Below are 15,759 nucleotides of genomic sequence, written 5' to 3' on the forward strand. Positions count from 1 at the left end.
TGTATTTGACGTTTTCCCAAATGCGGCACCCTCAGACAATTGTCACTCCTTGACTTATATGGAAGCTGCCTTAAAGGGCTGTTCTTTAATTCACTTGAATTAAAGCTCACTCAGTGAGAACCTCTGCTCTTAGGATGTTTGTCAAAAACAATCAGGGACAGTAGGGTTACATCACAGCTGTCTAAGAGAGTGATACCAGCTGGGCTAAACAAGAAGCTTACCAAAAAAATTTAGAAGAAAATCTGGTAAATGAGACTTCCATGGAAGGCCACAGAGATGTGTAGTGCTGTGCACCTATTAGGAAAGACTCCATAAAGCTCTACATAAGGCTCTCTCTCTCACCTCTGGTTGACATAGAGGCTCTGTGGAAGCAGAGTTAAAAACTACTTGAGTGTTCATAAAATGCCGTGACACCTGTCCAGTCATTAGCTGACCACTATGCTACTTAGCAGAGACTTCAATGGCTGAGTACAACAGATAACATAGACTTGACCTGCATTACTTCACAGAAGTTGCTAGATAAAGAAACAGCAGCAGCAGCAGCAACAGCAAAACAAACAGCAGCAATAGCAAACCCTAGGAGAAAGGGTCTGAAGTCCAGAGTTTCCACATTATGTTATATTACATGTCCAGTTTTCAACAACAAAACAAAAATAATAAATGACATGCCAAGAAACAAGAAAGTGTGGCCCATAAATACGAAAAAAAAAAAAGCAGTCAATAAAAACTGTCCATGAGGAAGTCCAGATGATTAACTTACCAGACAAAGACTTTTAATCGGGGCTACTATAATATATTCAAATAACTAAAGGCAATTATGTCAAATAAATTACAGTATGAGAATGATGGGTCACCAAATGGAGACCAGCAGTAAAGAGATACAAATTATAAAGGGAACAAACTAGAAATTCTGAAATGGAAATAAAAATCCACTAGAAGGGCTCAACAGCAGATTTTAACAGTCATAATGGAAAAAATAACTTGAAGATAGGTCAATGTACATTATGCAGTCTGAGGAACAGAATAAAAATAGAACAAATAAAAATTAACAGTTACCTATAGAGTATATGAATATACATATACAGAGCATCCCTTATCCAAAAATCTGAAAATCCAAACCCCAAATGTTCCCAGATCTAAAACATTTTGAGCATTGACATGACGTACAAAGGAAATGCTGATTTCAGATTTTAGATTTAGGATGTTTATGGGTCCTCAACTGGTATGTATAATACAAACATTCCAAAATCTGGCTAGGCATGTGGCTCATGTCTGTAATCCTAGCACTTTGGGAAGCTGAGGCAGACAGATCACTTGAGCCAAGGGGTTCAAGACCAACCTGGGCAACATGGTGAAATATTGTCACTACAAAAAGTACAAAAACTAGCCAGGTGTGGTGGTGTAAACCTGTAGTCCCAGTGGGAGAATCACTTGGCCCCAGAAGGTTGAGGCTGCAGTGAGCTATGATTGTGCCACTGCAGTCCAGCCTGGGTGACAGAGCAAGAGCCTGTCTAAATATATATATATATATATTTATATACTGGGCACAATGGTTCATGCCAGTAATCCCAGCACTTTGGGAGGGCAGGGAGGGAGGATTGCTTGAGCCCAGGAGTTCGAGACCAGCCTGGGCAATATAGCGAGACCTTGTTTCTACAAAAATAAAAAGAATAGCCAAGTGTGGTGGTGCACATCTGTAGTCCCAGCTACTCGGGAGGCTGAGGTAGGAGGATTGCTTGAGCCCTGGAGGCAGAGGTTTCAGTGAGCTGTGATTGCCCCCCTGCACTCCAGTCTGGGTGACAGAGTGAGACCCTGTCATACTGTCTCAAAGAAATTTTTAAAAAGAGAAAAAAAATTCCAAAATCAAAAATATCAAAAATCTGAAACACTTCTGGTTCCAATAATTTCTGATAAGAGATACTCAACCTGCATGCACATATAAGTTTTAAGACCCTCATAGCTTATGAATAGAACATTTGTTATGTTAATAATAAATGAAACTAGATTAAGCAGCACTTTCACATCACCATTTATTTATTATACCAGGTTTTTGTAATTATGAACTATTTAGACTTATTTATACCAACACATTTTTATATGTACCATATTTTTCTCCCCCCCATTTCCTGTTTTCTATTGGAAATTAATACTTTTTTTTTATTTTTGCCAGTAATTTTTTTAATCTTCAACTTTTATTTTATTTCAAGTTCAGGGTGCATGGGCAGGATGTGCAGGTTTGTTACATAGGTAAATGTGTGCCATGGTGGTTTGCTGAATAGATTATCCCACCACCTATAGGTATTAAGCCCAGCATCCATTAGCTATTCTTCCTGATGCTCTACCCTACTTCAGACAGGCCCCAGTGTTGTTCCCCTGCATGTGTCCATGTGTTCTCATCATTCAGCTCCCACTTATAAGTGAGAACACTTGGTGTTTGGTTTTCTGTCTTTGCGTTGGTTTGCTGAGGATAATGGCCTCCACCTTCATCCATGTCCCTGCAAAGAATATAATCTTGTTCCTTTTTATGCTTGCCAGTAATTCTTAAAGGTTGACAACATGTTTACCAATTTTTCTTCTAATATTTGCTTTTTTAATACTTGAAAATCCTTCTGGAATCAATTATTTTTCTACTGAAATATAACCTAGAACAATTTCTTCAGTAAAGATCTGTGAGTAGTGATCACTCATACACAGTAGTTTCTCTGGACACAAGATTTACTCTCAGCCTTTTGGAAGTATGTAGTTTTAACTGAAGAAAATTCCACTGTCTAACTTTACTATTTTTATACAATCTATGTGCTTTTTCTTGTTGTTTTTTAGATTTTCTTTCTTTGTGATATTCTGTATTTTTACAATGTGAATATCAAAATAAATAGTGTTTGTTATGCTTTCCAATTTGAAAATTAAAACTTTCCATTAATTCTGGAAAATTTTTTAGTCACTGTATCTTTCACTATTGCCTTTCTTCTATTTTCTCTTGTGGAGATTGTACCATATGCAGCTTATAATCTATATGTATGTTTGTGTATGTATACATATACACATATATATTAAAAGCTATATCTATATATGTTTGTAAGTACATGTATGTATTTTTATATATGCATACATACACACATACACACACACACACTCATACACACACATATCACATGCCACTTAACCTGAAATTTCAATTTTCCATCTCTTTATATTTTTTATTGCTTTCTGGCAAACTTTCTATTTTTCTTTCATCTAATTCTATCTTCAGAATTTTTTAATGAGATATTTAAAACATTAAGTTTTTAATTTCAGTAACTATTTTTTTACTTGGAGAAGTTCTTGATAATCTTTTAAATATCTCTTTGTCTTTTTCCTTACTTTAGAATTCTTTCAGTATGGTTCCTTTTCCTTTTCTATCTTTAAATATCTTTTTTTTTTTTTTTCTTTTTGAGATGGAGTCTCACTCTGTCGCCCAGGCTGGAGTGCAGTGGTGTGATCTCGGCTCACTGCAACCTCCACCTCCCGGGTTCAAACGATTCTCCTGCCTCAGCCTCCCGAGTAGCTGGGATTACAGGCGTGTGCCACCATGCCCAATTAATTTTTTGTATTTTTAGTAGAGACGGGGTTTCACCGTGTTAGCCAGGATGGTCTCGATTTCCTGACCTCGTGATCTGCCCGCCTTGGCCTCCGAAAGTGCTGGGATTACAGACGTGAGCCATTGCGCCTGATTTATATATCTTTAAATATCTTAAGCATACTTTTAATATGGTCTCTTTCTGATTGTCTTATTTCTTTCCTTTCTCATCATTCTAATTCTAGTGTTTTTAGCATTTGCTGACTCTGTTGTTTTGCTATAACTTTTCAGGCAGCTTGTAATTTGATTGAGAGCTCATCTTCAGCAGGAGTTGATATTTAAATCTTTGGGAGTTCTAAATGCCCCAGTTCTTACATTTACACATGAGAGGACCCTGTGAATTTTAATGAAGCTGGCCAATTGTTATTATAATGTGGGGTTTCTGACAATACAGATAGTTTAAGTTTGAACCCAATAACCAAAGTATAGAGCTGAGAGTTTGATTCCCTATGTGTATCTTTACATTTTTCGTTCAAAGTCTAACACCAATAGCAAATTTCATGGCTTGTTCCACAGTTAGAGAGTACAGGTATTTTATTTCCCTTTTTATACCTGAGTCAGTCCTTGCAGGTGACAGGCTCTATACCGTGTCATCATCTCAATCTCCCTGCCTTAAGGAGACCCAGGGCCAAATTACCTATTGTTACAGACATTAAGACCTCAGGAAGAACTAGGACCCAAACCCAAGTGGGGAAGTCTTAATGTTTTATGACAGCATTAGCTTTCATCTGTGACTATGGCTATTATTTCTTTATTTGGGACATTTGTGTTGTTTTGTTGGTTTGGTTTGGTTTGATTGTTTGTTTGCTGTTTGCTTGTGTGTTTTTAGCTTGTTTATTTGTGTTTTTAAAAATCTAAAATGTAATTAGAGGGTACTGGCTAAATTGATTCTAGATGTTTTATGTTTTGATTTTGTAAGCATTGAACCCACAGTCTGGAGGACCTGTCTGATATTATTCGGCTCAGTGTCCCCACCCAAATCTCATGTCAAATTGTAATCCCCATGTGTCAGAAGAGGGGCCTGGTGGGAGGTAGTTGGATCATGGGGGCAGATATCCCCCTTGTTGTTCTCATGATAATGAGTTCTCACGAGATCTGATGGTTTAAAAATGTGTGGCTTTCACTGCTCTCTCTCTCTCCTTAGAAGAAAGTGCTTGCTTCTCCTTCTCCTTCTGCCATGACTGTAAGTTTCCTGAGGCCTCCCCAGACATGGGGAACTGTGAGTCAATTAAACCTTTTTTCTTTACAATTACCCAGTCTCAGGCAGTTCTTTATAGCAGTGTGAAAACAGACTAATACACTGTCTTTCATGTCTTCTCCATGTATATTTCTTCAAATTTTAGCCTTCCTTTTTCTCCAAACTCACATTTTATATTCAAACTTATTTATAGATGAGGAAAGAAGCCTAGAAAAAGAAGACTCAAAGTTTAACAATACTTTGAAGCTGATTCAGAAAACATAACCCTCTGATTCACTGAAATTTTTCTTCTAGTTCTCAACTTTTAGAATAAGCAAATATTACCAAAGTATGAAAAATGCAGAATTCAGAGTCCCAGCCACAGAGATTCTGATTTAGTAGGTCTGAAATAGAGTCCCAGAATATGAGTATTAAACAAGTTCCCCAGTAGATTCAAATATTTGGAATTTGATTTGTTTAGTGACTTCAGACCATAATCTGAGAGATTAGAAAGAAACACAACCCTGACACAAGTTTTTTCACACTTGAATTTATACTTTTTAATTAAAAGCAAAGAAAAAAACTATTTAATCAAGGGTTTTGCTTATCTTGCTTATAAAAAGTTTATAAAGCTCCCTATTTAATTGTTCACAATATCTTTTCCTAAAGGTGCTGATTTATAAAAATTTATTTGAGCTAAGTCTTATTTTTAAATGGTGCAATAAGAAATATGCATTACCCCTGACGTTATTTGGAAGCTATCTGCCAAGATGATCTTGTCTCAAGAGAAATTAGACAATTCCATAAAATTACCTAGGCATAATTTATAGAAAGCTGAGTCAAGAAACAGGTGTTGTTGAAATGATAAACTTGTCATCTTCCTCACTCATAAGTTTCTAGGATATGAGCCTGTAAATTCTAAATCAGATACTGGGCTCACAAAGATTTATGTCATTTATTTCCTTTTCCTGAGACAGAGGTAGATGATCTACGCATATCTAGCCAGCTGTTCTACAAACCACATGCGTTGACTGAAAGTATCAGTGGAGATACCAATGCTTCAGTGGCTCCAATGTATACATGTCCCAGCACCTGGTTGATGGAAGCTACTCTTATTTGCATCTCTGTGCTGGGAGCTTGGCTACAATGCTAACTAGCATTCCATTTCCAGATGGCTCCCATTACTACCCAATTACTTTAAACCCTGATTTTATTTCAAGCAATTTACCATTGTCAAGGGTCATCTCCCAGTACAACATTGCTAAGATCAAATATTTTTGCTTCTAGTTCTATGGTTACAAGAGTTCAGGAATGGACTTTCTTAGAGTGATTGATGGACCATTTAGCAAAACCCATGGATAAACTATAAATCCAATATTAAAATTTTAATAAAAGTATAAATAACTTTTATAACAGTTATTCATAGTTACAATAGTTATTTATTTTGTTTTATTTTTTAATTTCTAACTGTCCTGATAAACAAGTTGGAAAAAAATAAATCTATTCATTCATTTTCTCATTCATTTACTAATTCTTCTGATATTTATTGAAGGCTTATTTTGTGTCTCAATAAGATGAAAAAGGGAATGGACCCTTTCCCTCAAATAACTTGTACCCTAGTAGAAGAGAAGAAAATTAAAACTTATTGCCAAAATATTGTAAAAATATAAGCAGAAAGGCAATGTGTATTAGGTGACAAGGGTTGAAGAAAGTTCTGGGGATTTGCATATCCTTTACATGATTAGGCTATGTTTTCTACTCTTAATATTGATTGGAGATATATGGATTTAAGGAAAAGAAAAGAAGACTAAATTTGAAACTGGATATAATATACTATTTTGATGGATTATTTTCTTAAGTTTTAGTTTATTATAAAATATAGCACACTCATATAATTAACATGCTCTGCATTCTATAACAATGTTGTTTACCAGTTTTGCCCACTTTGGGCACCTCTTGTAGGATCTAACAGTAAAACTAGCACACTTTCCCATATTGTGTTTATACAATACACACCCACAGTGCTTGAAGGTTTTTTTTAACACGAAATTTTCGAAGGCCTCAAAAGAATTGGTGAAAAATCACTACAGCCAAAATCTAGAATGAGAGATTATGTATATTTAAATATGTGGGAAGATGGGGGGATGTGGATATGTTTGCATTTTTTCATAAAACTTTTGGAGCACTATTAATACTTTCACATTTGGGGATTCTTTTCTCTGTATCCCACAGTATTATATTTTCTAAACCATTTTACTTAGGATTCCTTGCATTAAGGGACTTCCAAAATACTCTTTGCTTTTGTACTTGCTTAAAGTACATTCCACTTTCTCCATCTTTATCAGTTGTTTTCTTTTTTTTTTTAGACAGAGTCTCGCTCTGTCGCCAGGCTGGAGGGCCGTGGCGCGATCTCGGCTTACTGCAACCTCCGCCTCCCAGTTTCAAGCAATTCTCCTGCCTCATCCTCCCAAGGAGCTGGGACTACAGGTGAGCACCACCATGGCCAGCTAATTTTTGTATTTTTAGTAGTGACGGGGTTTCACCATGTTGGCCAGGATGGTCTCCATCTCTTGACCTGGTGATCTGCCCACCTCGGCCTCCCAAAATGCTGGGATTACAGGGGTGAGCCACCATGCCCAGCCTATCAGTTGTTTTCTATAGAAGATGGGTGCTGTTTTCCTTCAATAGAATCTATAAAGTACCACTGTGTTTTTTACTCTGTTTCTGAATGTGACAGCTGAGTGAACCTTGGCCTCCATCCTCCTCCTCTAACCTGAGCACTCACTCTCATGCCCGTGCTCCCTCTGACCACATAAACCCACAGTATGGAAGTGGGGAAGTGGGATAAGAACATTTTAAAATGGCTTTTAACCTGGAAGTGTAATTTCCTGGATTCTCCAGATTCATGATTATAATGCTACCTATGTAACATATCAGTATTTCTCATGGTTATGGCTCAGGAGAATTATTTATTCATCACATCACACCAATTATCATGAGGGCTACATTATCACATACAATTGTTATTTTTCTCTGAGGGCTACCACTAGAAAAATACATAAATAAAATTTGATACTAACTTCTCAACCAGATTTCTGGGCCCATATGTCTTACAATTTCAATAAACCCTGGAGAGCATGCACTGAGCCATGGCATTAGTATAGTGATTCATTCCTCATTATTATTAGAATATGGTGACTTGAACCAAGAGCCATTAGTCTACTTGTTTTCAGTTATCTTATAATATTAACTTGTTTTGTGAACTTAGAACAGTGTCTACATATGTAAATATCTTCATTTAACTAATGAGTATAATTTCATATATAATAATCAGCTGATCCTGACATACTTTGAAATTTTGAAAATAATTATAAATTATCACTGATGTAATCGTAGACTATTCATAGAAGATTCATATTCCAACTAGACAGTCTATGTTGGTCTTTAGAAAGAATTGCTTTTTTTTTCTAGAAAGTTAGTCTATGAGTCTCTGTACCATAATTAAGATGTTACTGAATGAAGACGTAGACCTGAAGGATAGCTTGTCTTTACATGTTCTTCCTAACAGAGTCTGGATTTTTTTTTTTTTTTTTTATAGAAGCTGTTTATTGCTATGAAAGTGAAATAGCTTTATTGTGGATTTCCTTCTGGTAAAATAAATTTGTCAATAAACAATAGTGTCTACTCACGTTTCTCTTGTTCTGCTTCCACTCCTTCACTTTCTGTGTCGCTTGGCAAGATCCATGGTTGATGAACTACCTGCAATTGCTTTAAGGATTCATCCTGCAAAAGAACACATTTATTTTAGATTAAACTCTGTTTGATATCATGAACATTAATGTGAATAATCACTTCAATCTTTATGAGCTGCATCTTCAAAAACCTTCAGAATAATTTCCTCATTAAAAAAAGGAGAGCTCTAACTTTAAATTCATTTTCATGTCATAGACGTACTACAAACACTGAACTCATTTTTTACATTCTTCTTTCTTACATTCTTCTTAATAACATTTAGAGTCAAGAAATACCTGAACTGTATTCCTTATGAATTAATATTTTTATGGAAATGTTGACACTCATTCTTGGAAACATAATCATGAAATATTCAATATAAAATGGCATAAAATGTGCCTCTTTGCCATCAAGGTTTCAAATTCCCTTTAATGAGAATGAAGATGAATGGGATTTAGAGAACATCTTCGATTTCACTCTCCTAGTATTACTTCACTGCCTCCTTCCTCTTCTCACTTTCTGAAGTTTGTTAACATATTTCTCATATACTTCCTTGCTGCTCTTTCCCTTCTGTCATTGAACTAAAGCAGACCCTCATTATCTCCCACCCTGACTGTAGTAATAGCCATCTGGGAAGTTTTCCAGGATCATGTATCATATCCTGTCTAATTCTCCCACCAGTCATCTGCCAGAGCACGCTTTTTAAGTTGCCATATGATGTAATCACTACGTTGCTTATAATTTTTCAGTGGCTCTATTCATTATTCCCTGGGTAAGATTTAAACTCAAAGCCCTGCATGATCCATACTTGTCTAACATGTTCTATCATACTATTCTCTCAATCCCACCTTGACCACTCCAGCTATAATTAACTGGTAGCTCTACAGTGCATTTCCTTATCTGTCTTAAACATTAACACTCCTCTTCCAAGGCTCGGGAGTCACTTCTACTGGAAGTCTTCCCTGATCCTGCAAGGCAGAGTTACTCCTCTATTCCTTTATGTGCCTATTATACCAATAGAATCATACCATGTAATAATTATACTTTCATCTTTTCCATCCTTAAAAATAATAAAAAAGGTCCTTGAGGTCATAAATAACTTTTTTCACCTATGCATTCCTAGCATCTACTATATCCCTTGCACAAAATAGAGACTTACTAGGTAAACATTCATATAGGAGGAGGTAACGAAGAAAAGAAAGGAGAGGATGAAGGGTAAAAAGGAAGGAGAGGGGAAAGATGGTTCTCCTCTAGAACAAAATAACAACTTTAAATTTATTGAGCCATGACTCAAGAACATGTTTTCAAACATATTTGGAAAATTAAAAACATAAAATCAGTATGATCTGTCAATTCACTCTTTAGCTCTCAAATTCACTCATCATCTCTACCCCCTTTCAATTATATTTTTCTCCAATATGAGATATTGTGCTTTATTTTTATTCAGACAAATACTAACAAGGTAAAAATAAAGTTCCACAACCCTTGATATTTAAGAAACATGACACCACCAGTCATTAAATGTCCACTTTGCTTAAAACAGTTCCTTTATGAGATAAATATTCTATCTGCCATGGCTTTCATTTTGATGTCAAATTCTGGAGAAGTTCAGCCCCAATCTAGAGTTTCAAAACAGCACAATTTTCCAGAAGTTTGGAAGTGGAGTGGTGGTTTGGTTGTGTGATGCACAGGATATATTTTAGGGCAGTAAAACTATTCTGTGTGATATCATCATGGCAAATGCAAGACATTAAGCATTTGTCAAAACCCATAGAATTTTATACCATAAGCTTTAATGTATGCAAATGAAAAAAAATCCATTAGGAAGTTGGGGAATCCAAGAATGAATGGCAATATATCAAAAAAGAAAGAACATAAATGTGTTACAGATGTATGAAACAACCTCACTGAAGGGGGAGGAAATAAGGTGCTAACCTAACTAACTTTGAAAATGAGTGGAGTTTGTAAGACCAAAGGCTAAAGGAACTATACATATGCACTGTACTCGAGTTGATAAACTTGCTTTCCATAGGAGTATGGGTTAACAATTCTGAAACCACTATATATGTACTCTGGAAATGAACAGTAAAGTAAATGGATGATGGGAGCCAGGTTTCTCACTGCTGGTGTGGCAATTTACAGATAAGCAGGGGAAAGAGACTGGAATGATCCGTGCATAATGTATTAGAGTTAAAGACGTCAGTATGAATTTGTGTTTACCTTACAATATATACAGATGGCTACACACAGAAATGTTGATAAGTATTTCTTTTTATTTATTTATTTTCTTTTTTTTTTCTGAGACAGACTCTCACTTTGTTGCCCGGGCTGGAGTGTAGTGGTGAGATAATGACTCACCTCAACCTCCAGGGCCCAAGTGATCCTCCTGCCTCAGCCTCCCAAGTAGCTGAGATTACAGGTGTGAGCAACCATGCCTGGCCCATATTCATATATACACATATGTTTCTCTACTCTGGCACCTGAGAAGACTTAGAAGCAATGACACTCAGTAGCAATTAACACACCTACCACCCCAATCTTGGTTTCTAAAATCATTCTCCAATGAAAGAACTAGGGTTTCTGGATAAATGATTGGACTCCCTAGGACTGAGGGAGGAAATGTACAAGATAAGCCGAACCATCTGGTAGTGCCAAAAAGCAAGAAAGTACTCGAAAACACACACACACACACACACACACACACACACACACACACACATACACAATGATGGAAGTATGTCAAAAAGATAAGGGACTAACTGAAAAAGCTGTCATTAGCCAAAGCTAGAACAATTTGAGTAACAAAACACATAAGCCAGTATTGAGTCATTATCCAAAATATGCAATAAATATCTGTAAGTCCATATAGATAAAAATAAATGTTCAAATAAATAAATGAATGGATGAGAATAGACAAATGTGTATACAGGAGCATTTCAAATAATTTATGTAAATTCTCCACCCTTAAGGATGTGGGGAATAACTTCCCACTTTTTAAGTGTGGGCTGTGTTTAGTGACTTTCTTTCAAATAGTTCAGGAGGGATAGGGAAAGGATAAAAGTAACTTTACAGTGAAGAAACCTGACAAACCCTATCTCCAGCCAGGTGACCAAGGTCAACAGCAATACAGCATATTGATAGGATGTACCCTCGACAGGATGTGATGAAAATTAAATTTTACCTCTGTGGTCTTCCTCCTAAAAACACGTTAACCCAATCTAATTATGATGAAAATATCACATAAATATCAACGGAGGAACAATTTGCAAAATATCTGAGCTGTACTCCTGAAAGCCATTGTGGTCTTTAAACACAGGGAAAGCTTGGTTGTGAGAAAGGGTCACAACCAAGAAAAGCCTAAGGAGACACAATGACTAAATGTATTGTGGATCCTGGATGCGATCATGGAAGAGAAAATGACAGGGAAAACCTGTGGAAAGCTGCACACAATACAGATATGGTTACTAATAATGTATCAATACTGGTCTGTTAACTGTGACCAGTGCCCCATACTAACATAAAGTATCAGTAATAGTTAAAACTGAATAAGAGGCATAGCAACCTCTGTATTATCTATCTAATAATTCTGTACATCAAAAACTGTTCTAAAAAAGTTTATTTTTAATATTGAAAGTGTGAACCCCAAATATTTGAGATGGTTTCGGTTAATTTAGAAAGTTTTTTTTGCCAAAGTTGAGGATGCATACCTGTGACACAGCCTCAGTAAATCCTGACGACATGTGCCCAAGGTGGTCGGGGCACAGCTTGGTTTTCTACATTTTAGGGAGACATGAGACATCAATCAATATATGTAAGAAGTACATTGGTTCCGTCCAGAAAAGTGGGGACGGCTCCAGCTTGAAGTAGGGAGAGGCTTCCAGATCTCAGGTAGGTGAGAGACAAAAGGTTGCATTCTTTTGAGTTTCTGATAAGGCTTTCCAAAGGAGGCCGTCAGATATGCTTCCTTTTTTTTTTTTTTTTTTTTTTGAGACGAAGTCTTGCCCTGTTGCACAGGCCGGAGTGCAATGGCACGATCTCGGCTCACTGCAACCTCCACCTCCCAGGTTCAAGCAATTCTCCTGCCTCAGCCTCCCGAGTAGCTGGGATTGCAGGCACACGCCTCCATGCTCAGATAATTTTTGCATTTTTAGTAGAGACGGGGTTTCACCATGTTGGCCAGGCTGGTCTCGATCTCCTGACCTCGTGATCCACCCGCCTTGGCCTCCCAAAGTGCTGGGATTATAGGCGTGCGCCTCTATTTCAGTGAGCAGAAGCATGGCTTTGAACAGAGTGGGAGGCAGGTTGCCTTCAGCAGTTCCCAGCTTGACTTTTCCCTTTAAGTTAGTAATTTTGGGGCCCTCAAATTTTCCTTTTACAAAAGAAAACAAAACCAAATTTCAAAATGATTTTCTTTTTCTTTTTCTTTTTTTTTTTTTTTTCTTTTTTTGAGACATGTTCTCTATTGCCCAGACTGGAGTGCAGTGACACAAACATGGCACACTGCAGCCTCGACCTCCTGAACTCAAGCCATTCTCCCCTCTCAGCCTCAGGAGTAGCTGGAACTACAGGCACGTGCCACTATGCCTCAATAACTTTTTCTTTTTTTTTTCTTTAACTCCTTGTAGAGACAGGGTCTCTCTCCGTTGCCCAGACTGGTCTTCAATTCCTGGGATTAAGCCATCCTCCGCCTCTGCCTCCTAACGTGCTGGGATTACAGGCGTGAGCCACCACGCCCAGCCTCAAAAGTGATTTTCATTTTAAAAATAAAAGCACAAGATTTTTAGCACAAGCAGCTCTTGAAAATGGCCTGTTAATTGGATTAAAACTTAAATTCCTATCATAGGAGAGATGGGCTCCACAGCAGAAACTCACTGCCCCAGGGGTCAGAAGGCACAGCTTTTTATCCTGGTGAATCCAAGGCATGCTAAAGTCTTTTTTGGGATAGAATGAGATAGTTACTGGATTAGATGATCTCTTGTACTTCATAAGTAGTATCTATCTAGGTCTAGATTCCTTTAGAGAGTAGAATGTGAGAGGCACTAGATGGCCTATTGCAGAGAAAGTCAGCAAAAAAAAAAAAAAAGACACTCAATCTTGGAATATACCATTTAGATATAAACCAGTGTTTATTGTAAGGACTTTAACTTGCTTTTTTTTAAATTTATGAATTATTAAATTTGATCTTGCTGAGCTACACCGAAAAACAGCATAAATGTAAAAAATTGTAGATTTAAAACTCCATAACTATGTAGAAGATAACAGAAGTAAAATTTCAGAGAGGGAGATCACACTGCTGCAGTTTTTAAAAAATGTGACATAGTCTCTGATGTTCAAAGAAGAAATATGAAAAATAGACATTTTGGATACATAAGGGAAAATGAAATTGCTGAAGTGATTCCTTTAAAACAGAAAAATTTAAAGTGATCATAAAAAAGTGTTTTTAATTTAAAAATATTTTGGTTATTTAGCTTTTTGATTGAAATACTAAAATTTGTTTTCATGAAAAAGATATGAGTAGTAAGTCAATTGTGTTATTATTTTCCCATAATAGTTCAGCATATTAAGCAATACTACTGACTGGTTTTCGGTTTTAATGGCTTTATTCCTGAACAGATAAGCAGCATTCAGCTATTCTCTAATTAATGCAAATTGCCTAAAGTACAAATGGAACATGAGCTTGGTAAAATATGTAGTTTGGGAAGAACTTTAAAATGTTGAATTATTGTAATCATAAAGATAGTACAAATATTATTGTTAATAGATGATTTAAATGTTTTACTTTGGTTTTCCCCGGAATAGAGCTAGTAATATAACGCACCTGTTCACTTTATCAGTGCCAAAAAGCACCACTATGTATGTCTAAAGCTCAACCCATAAGGCTACATATAATTCTTTTTGATGGGGTCAAAGAGCTAAAATCTTGAACATTTTAAAATACAAAAGCTGACGTGTCCCTCTTTGCCAACTTATTCAAATATACATTTTCCACAAGAATATTAAACTGTATCTGAGTGTAGTACAAACTTTTTCATATTCCCAAGAGCAACTTCTTTGTGTTACTTTTAGAAGAAATCCTATTCAATCTTTCTCTAAAACACTTTCACCATAATTATAGCAAATGTACAGGGACTAGGAAGTGGTGGGAAATAGTGATATTTATCACATGGAAAATGGTTGCTAGCTCTGAATCAATATATTATTCTATCTGCTAACAGAATAAGTGCTTTACAGACTTCAGCAGCATTGTTGATCCACATGAAGAGCTTATTTTTAGATTCTCTAAATGCAACCAGTCAGTGATTTATCATATGTGGCCCTGGAAGTTCAGTGTATTTCAAGAAAAAAAAATTACTTCTTTGCTCAAACTTCTACCATTGGCTGTTTTAATTCTGAATCAACTAAGTATTTCTTTTCATTTGGTATTAATACGTCACTAACGCACAAAACATCAGTTTCTATCTTTCAAAATGGTTTAATCACTTTAATTTTACTTCCATAACCATGGAATCCCTGTAAAATAAGATTCCCTGAAGCATATTATAAAACAAACAAAGTCACACTCCACTCTGGATACATGTAATGGACTGCTTCCACTGACAAAGAATTAATCCTTCCGTTAAAAATCACTTCCGTTAAAACGAAATTCCCTTTATATAATGTACACAGCTAAATTTGTAAAGTTTGTAAATAACTTTCTTGTTGCATTTGTTAATGAAATGGTTCATACTATCCATGTGGGGTGTGTATGTGTGTGTTTGTGTGTGTGTTTAGTGATGGGGTTTCACCATGTTGCCCAGTCTGGTCTCTAACTCCTGGACTGCAATCTGCCCACCTCAGCCTCCCAAAGTGCTGGGATTACAGGCATGAGCTGGGCCAAAATCCACAATTTTTCAGTGAATTATACTTATGAAGCCTATTTATTTTGGGAATTGTAAAAGTTACTTAAGATTAAGAGCTATTAGTATAAATTAATAGAATCTGGGAAAATGAAAGAGAGAGAGTAATAACAAAGTCAGAAAAGTACAGTAGGTTGTGAAAAACATTACAAAGTAAATGCAAAATACTTAAATAAATTTACATGACTATTTTGCCATCCTACACTATACTTCGGGATTGTACTTCATCTTCTTTTCCAACTCATTCCACTTGGTGGCTTTTCTTTCCAAGGAAATTGTAGTATGAATTTGGAAAAGACTTAGAAAAAAACCAAAAGATGATTGGGTGTATCAGTGAA

General features: G+C 36.3%; 1 protein-coding gene across 5 annotated transcripts in view; it reads right to left on the reverse strand.

Annotated features, from left to right (window-relative positions):
- Positions 1 to 15,759, reverse strand: part of C7H8orf34 (chromosome 7 C8orf34 homolog) — a 486,354-nt gene that overhangs the window by 22,980 nt on the left and 447,615 nt on the right. For all 5 annotated transcript variants that reach the window (XM_031013951.3, XM_031013950.3, XM_031013949.3 and 2 more), the window contains one exon: positions 8,483 to 8,576. In XM_031013951.3, the coding sequence (XP_030869811.2) occupies positions 8,483 to 8,576 (94 nt within the window). The remainder of the gene's footprint in view (positions 1 to 8,482; positions 8,577 to 15,759) is intronic.

This window comes from Gorilla gorilla, chromosome 7, assembly GCF_029281585.2.
Source record: "Gorilla gorilla gorilla isolate KB3781 chromosome 7, NHGRI_mGorGor1-v2.1_pri, whole genome shotgun sequence".
In the NCBI taxonomy this organism is placed as follows: Eukaryota; Metazoa; Chordata; class Mammalia; order Primates; family Hominidae; genus Gorilla; species Gorilla gorilla.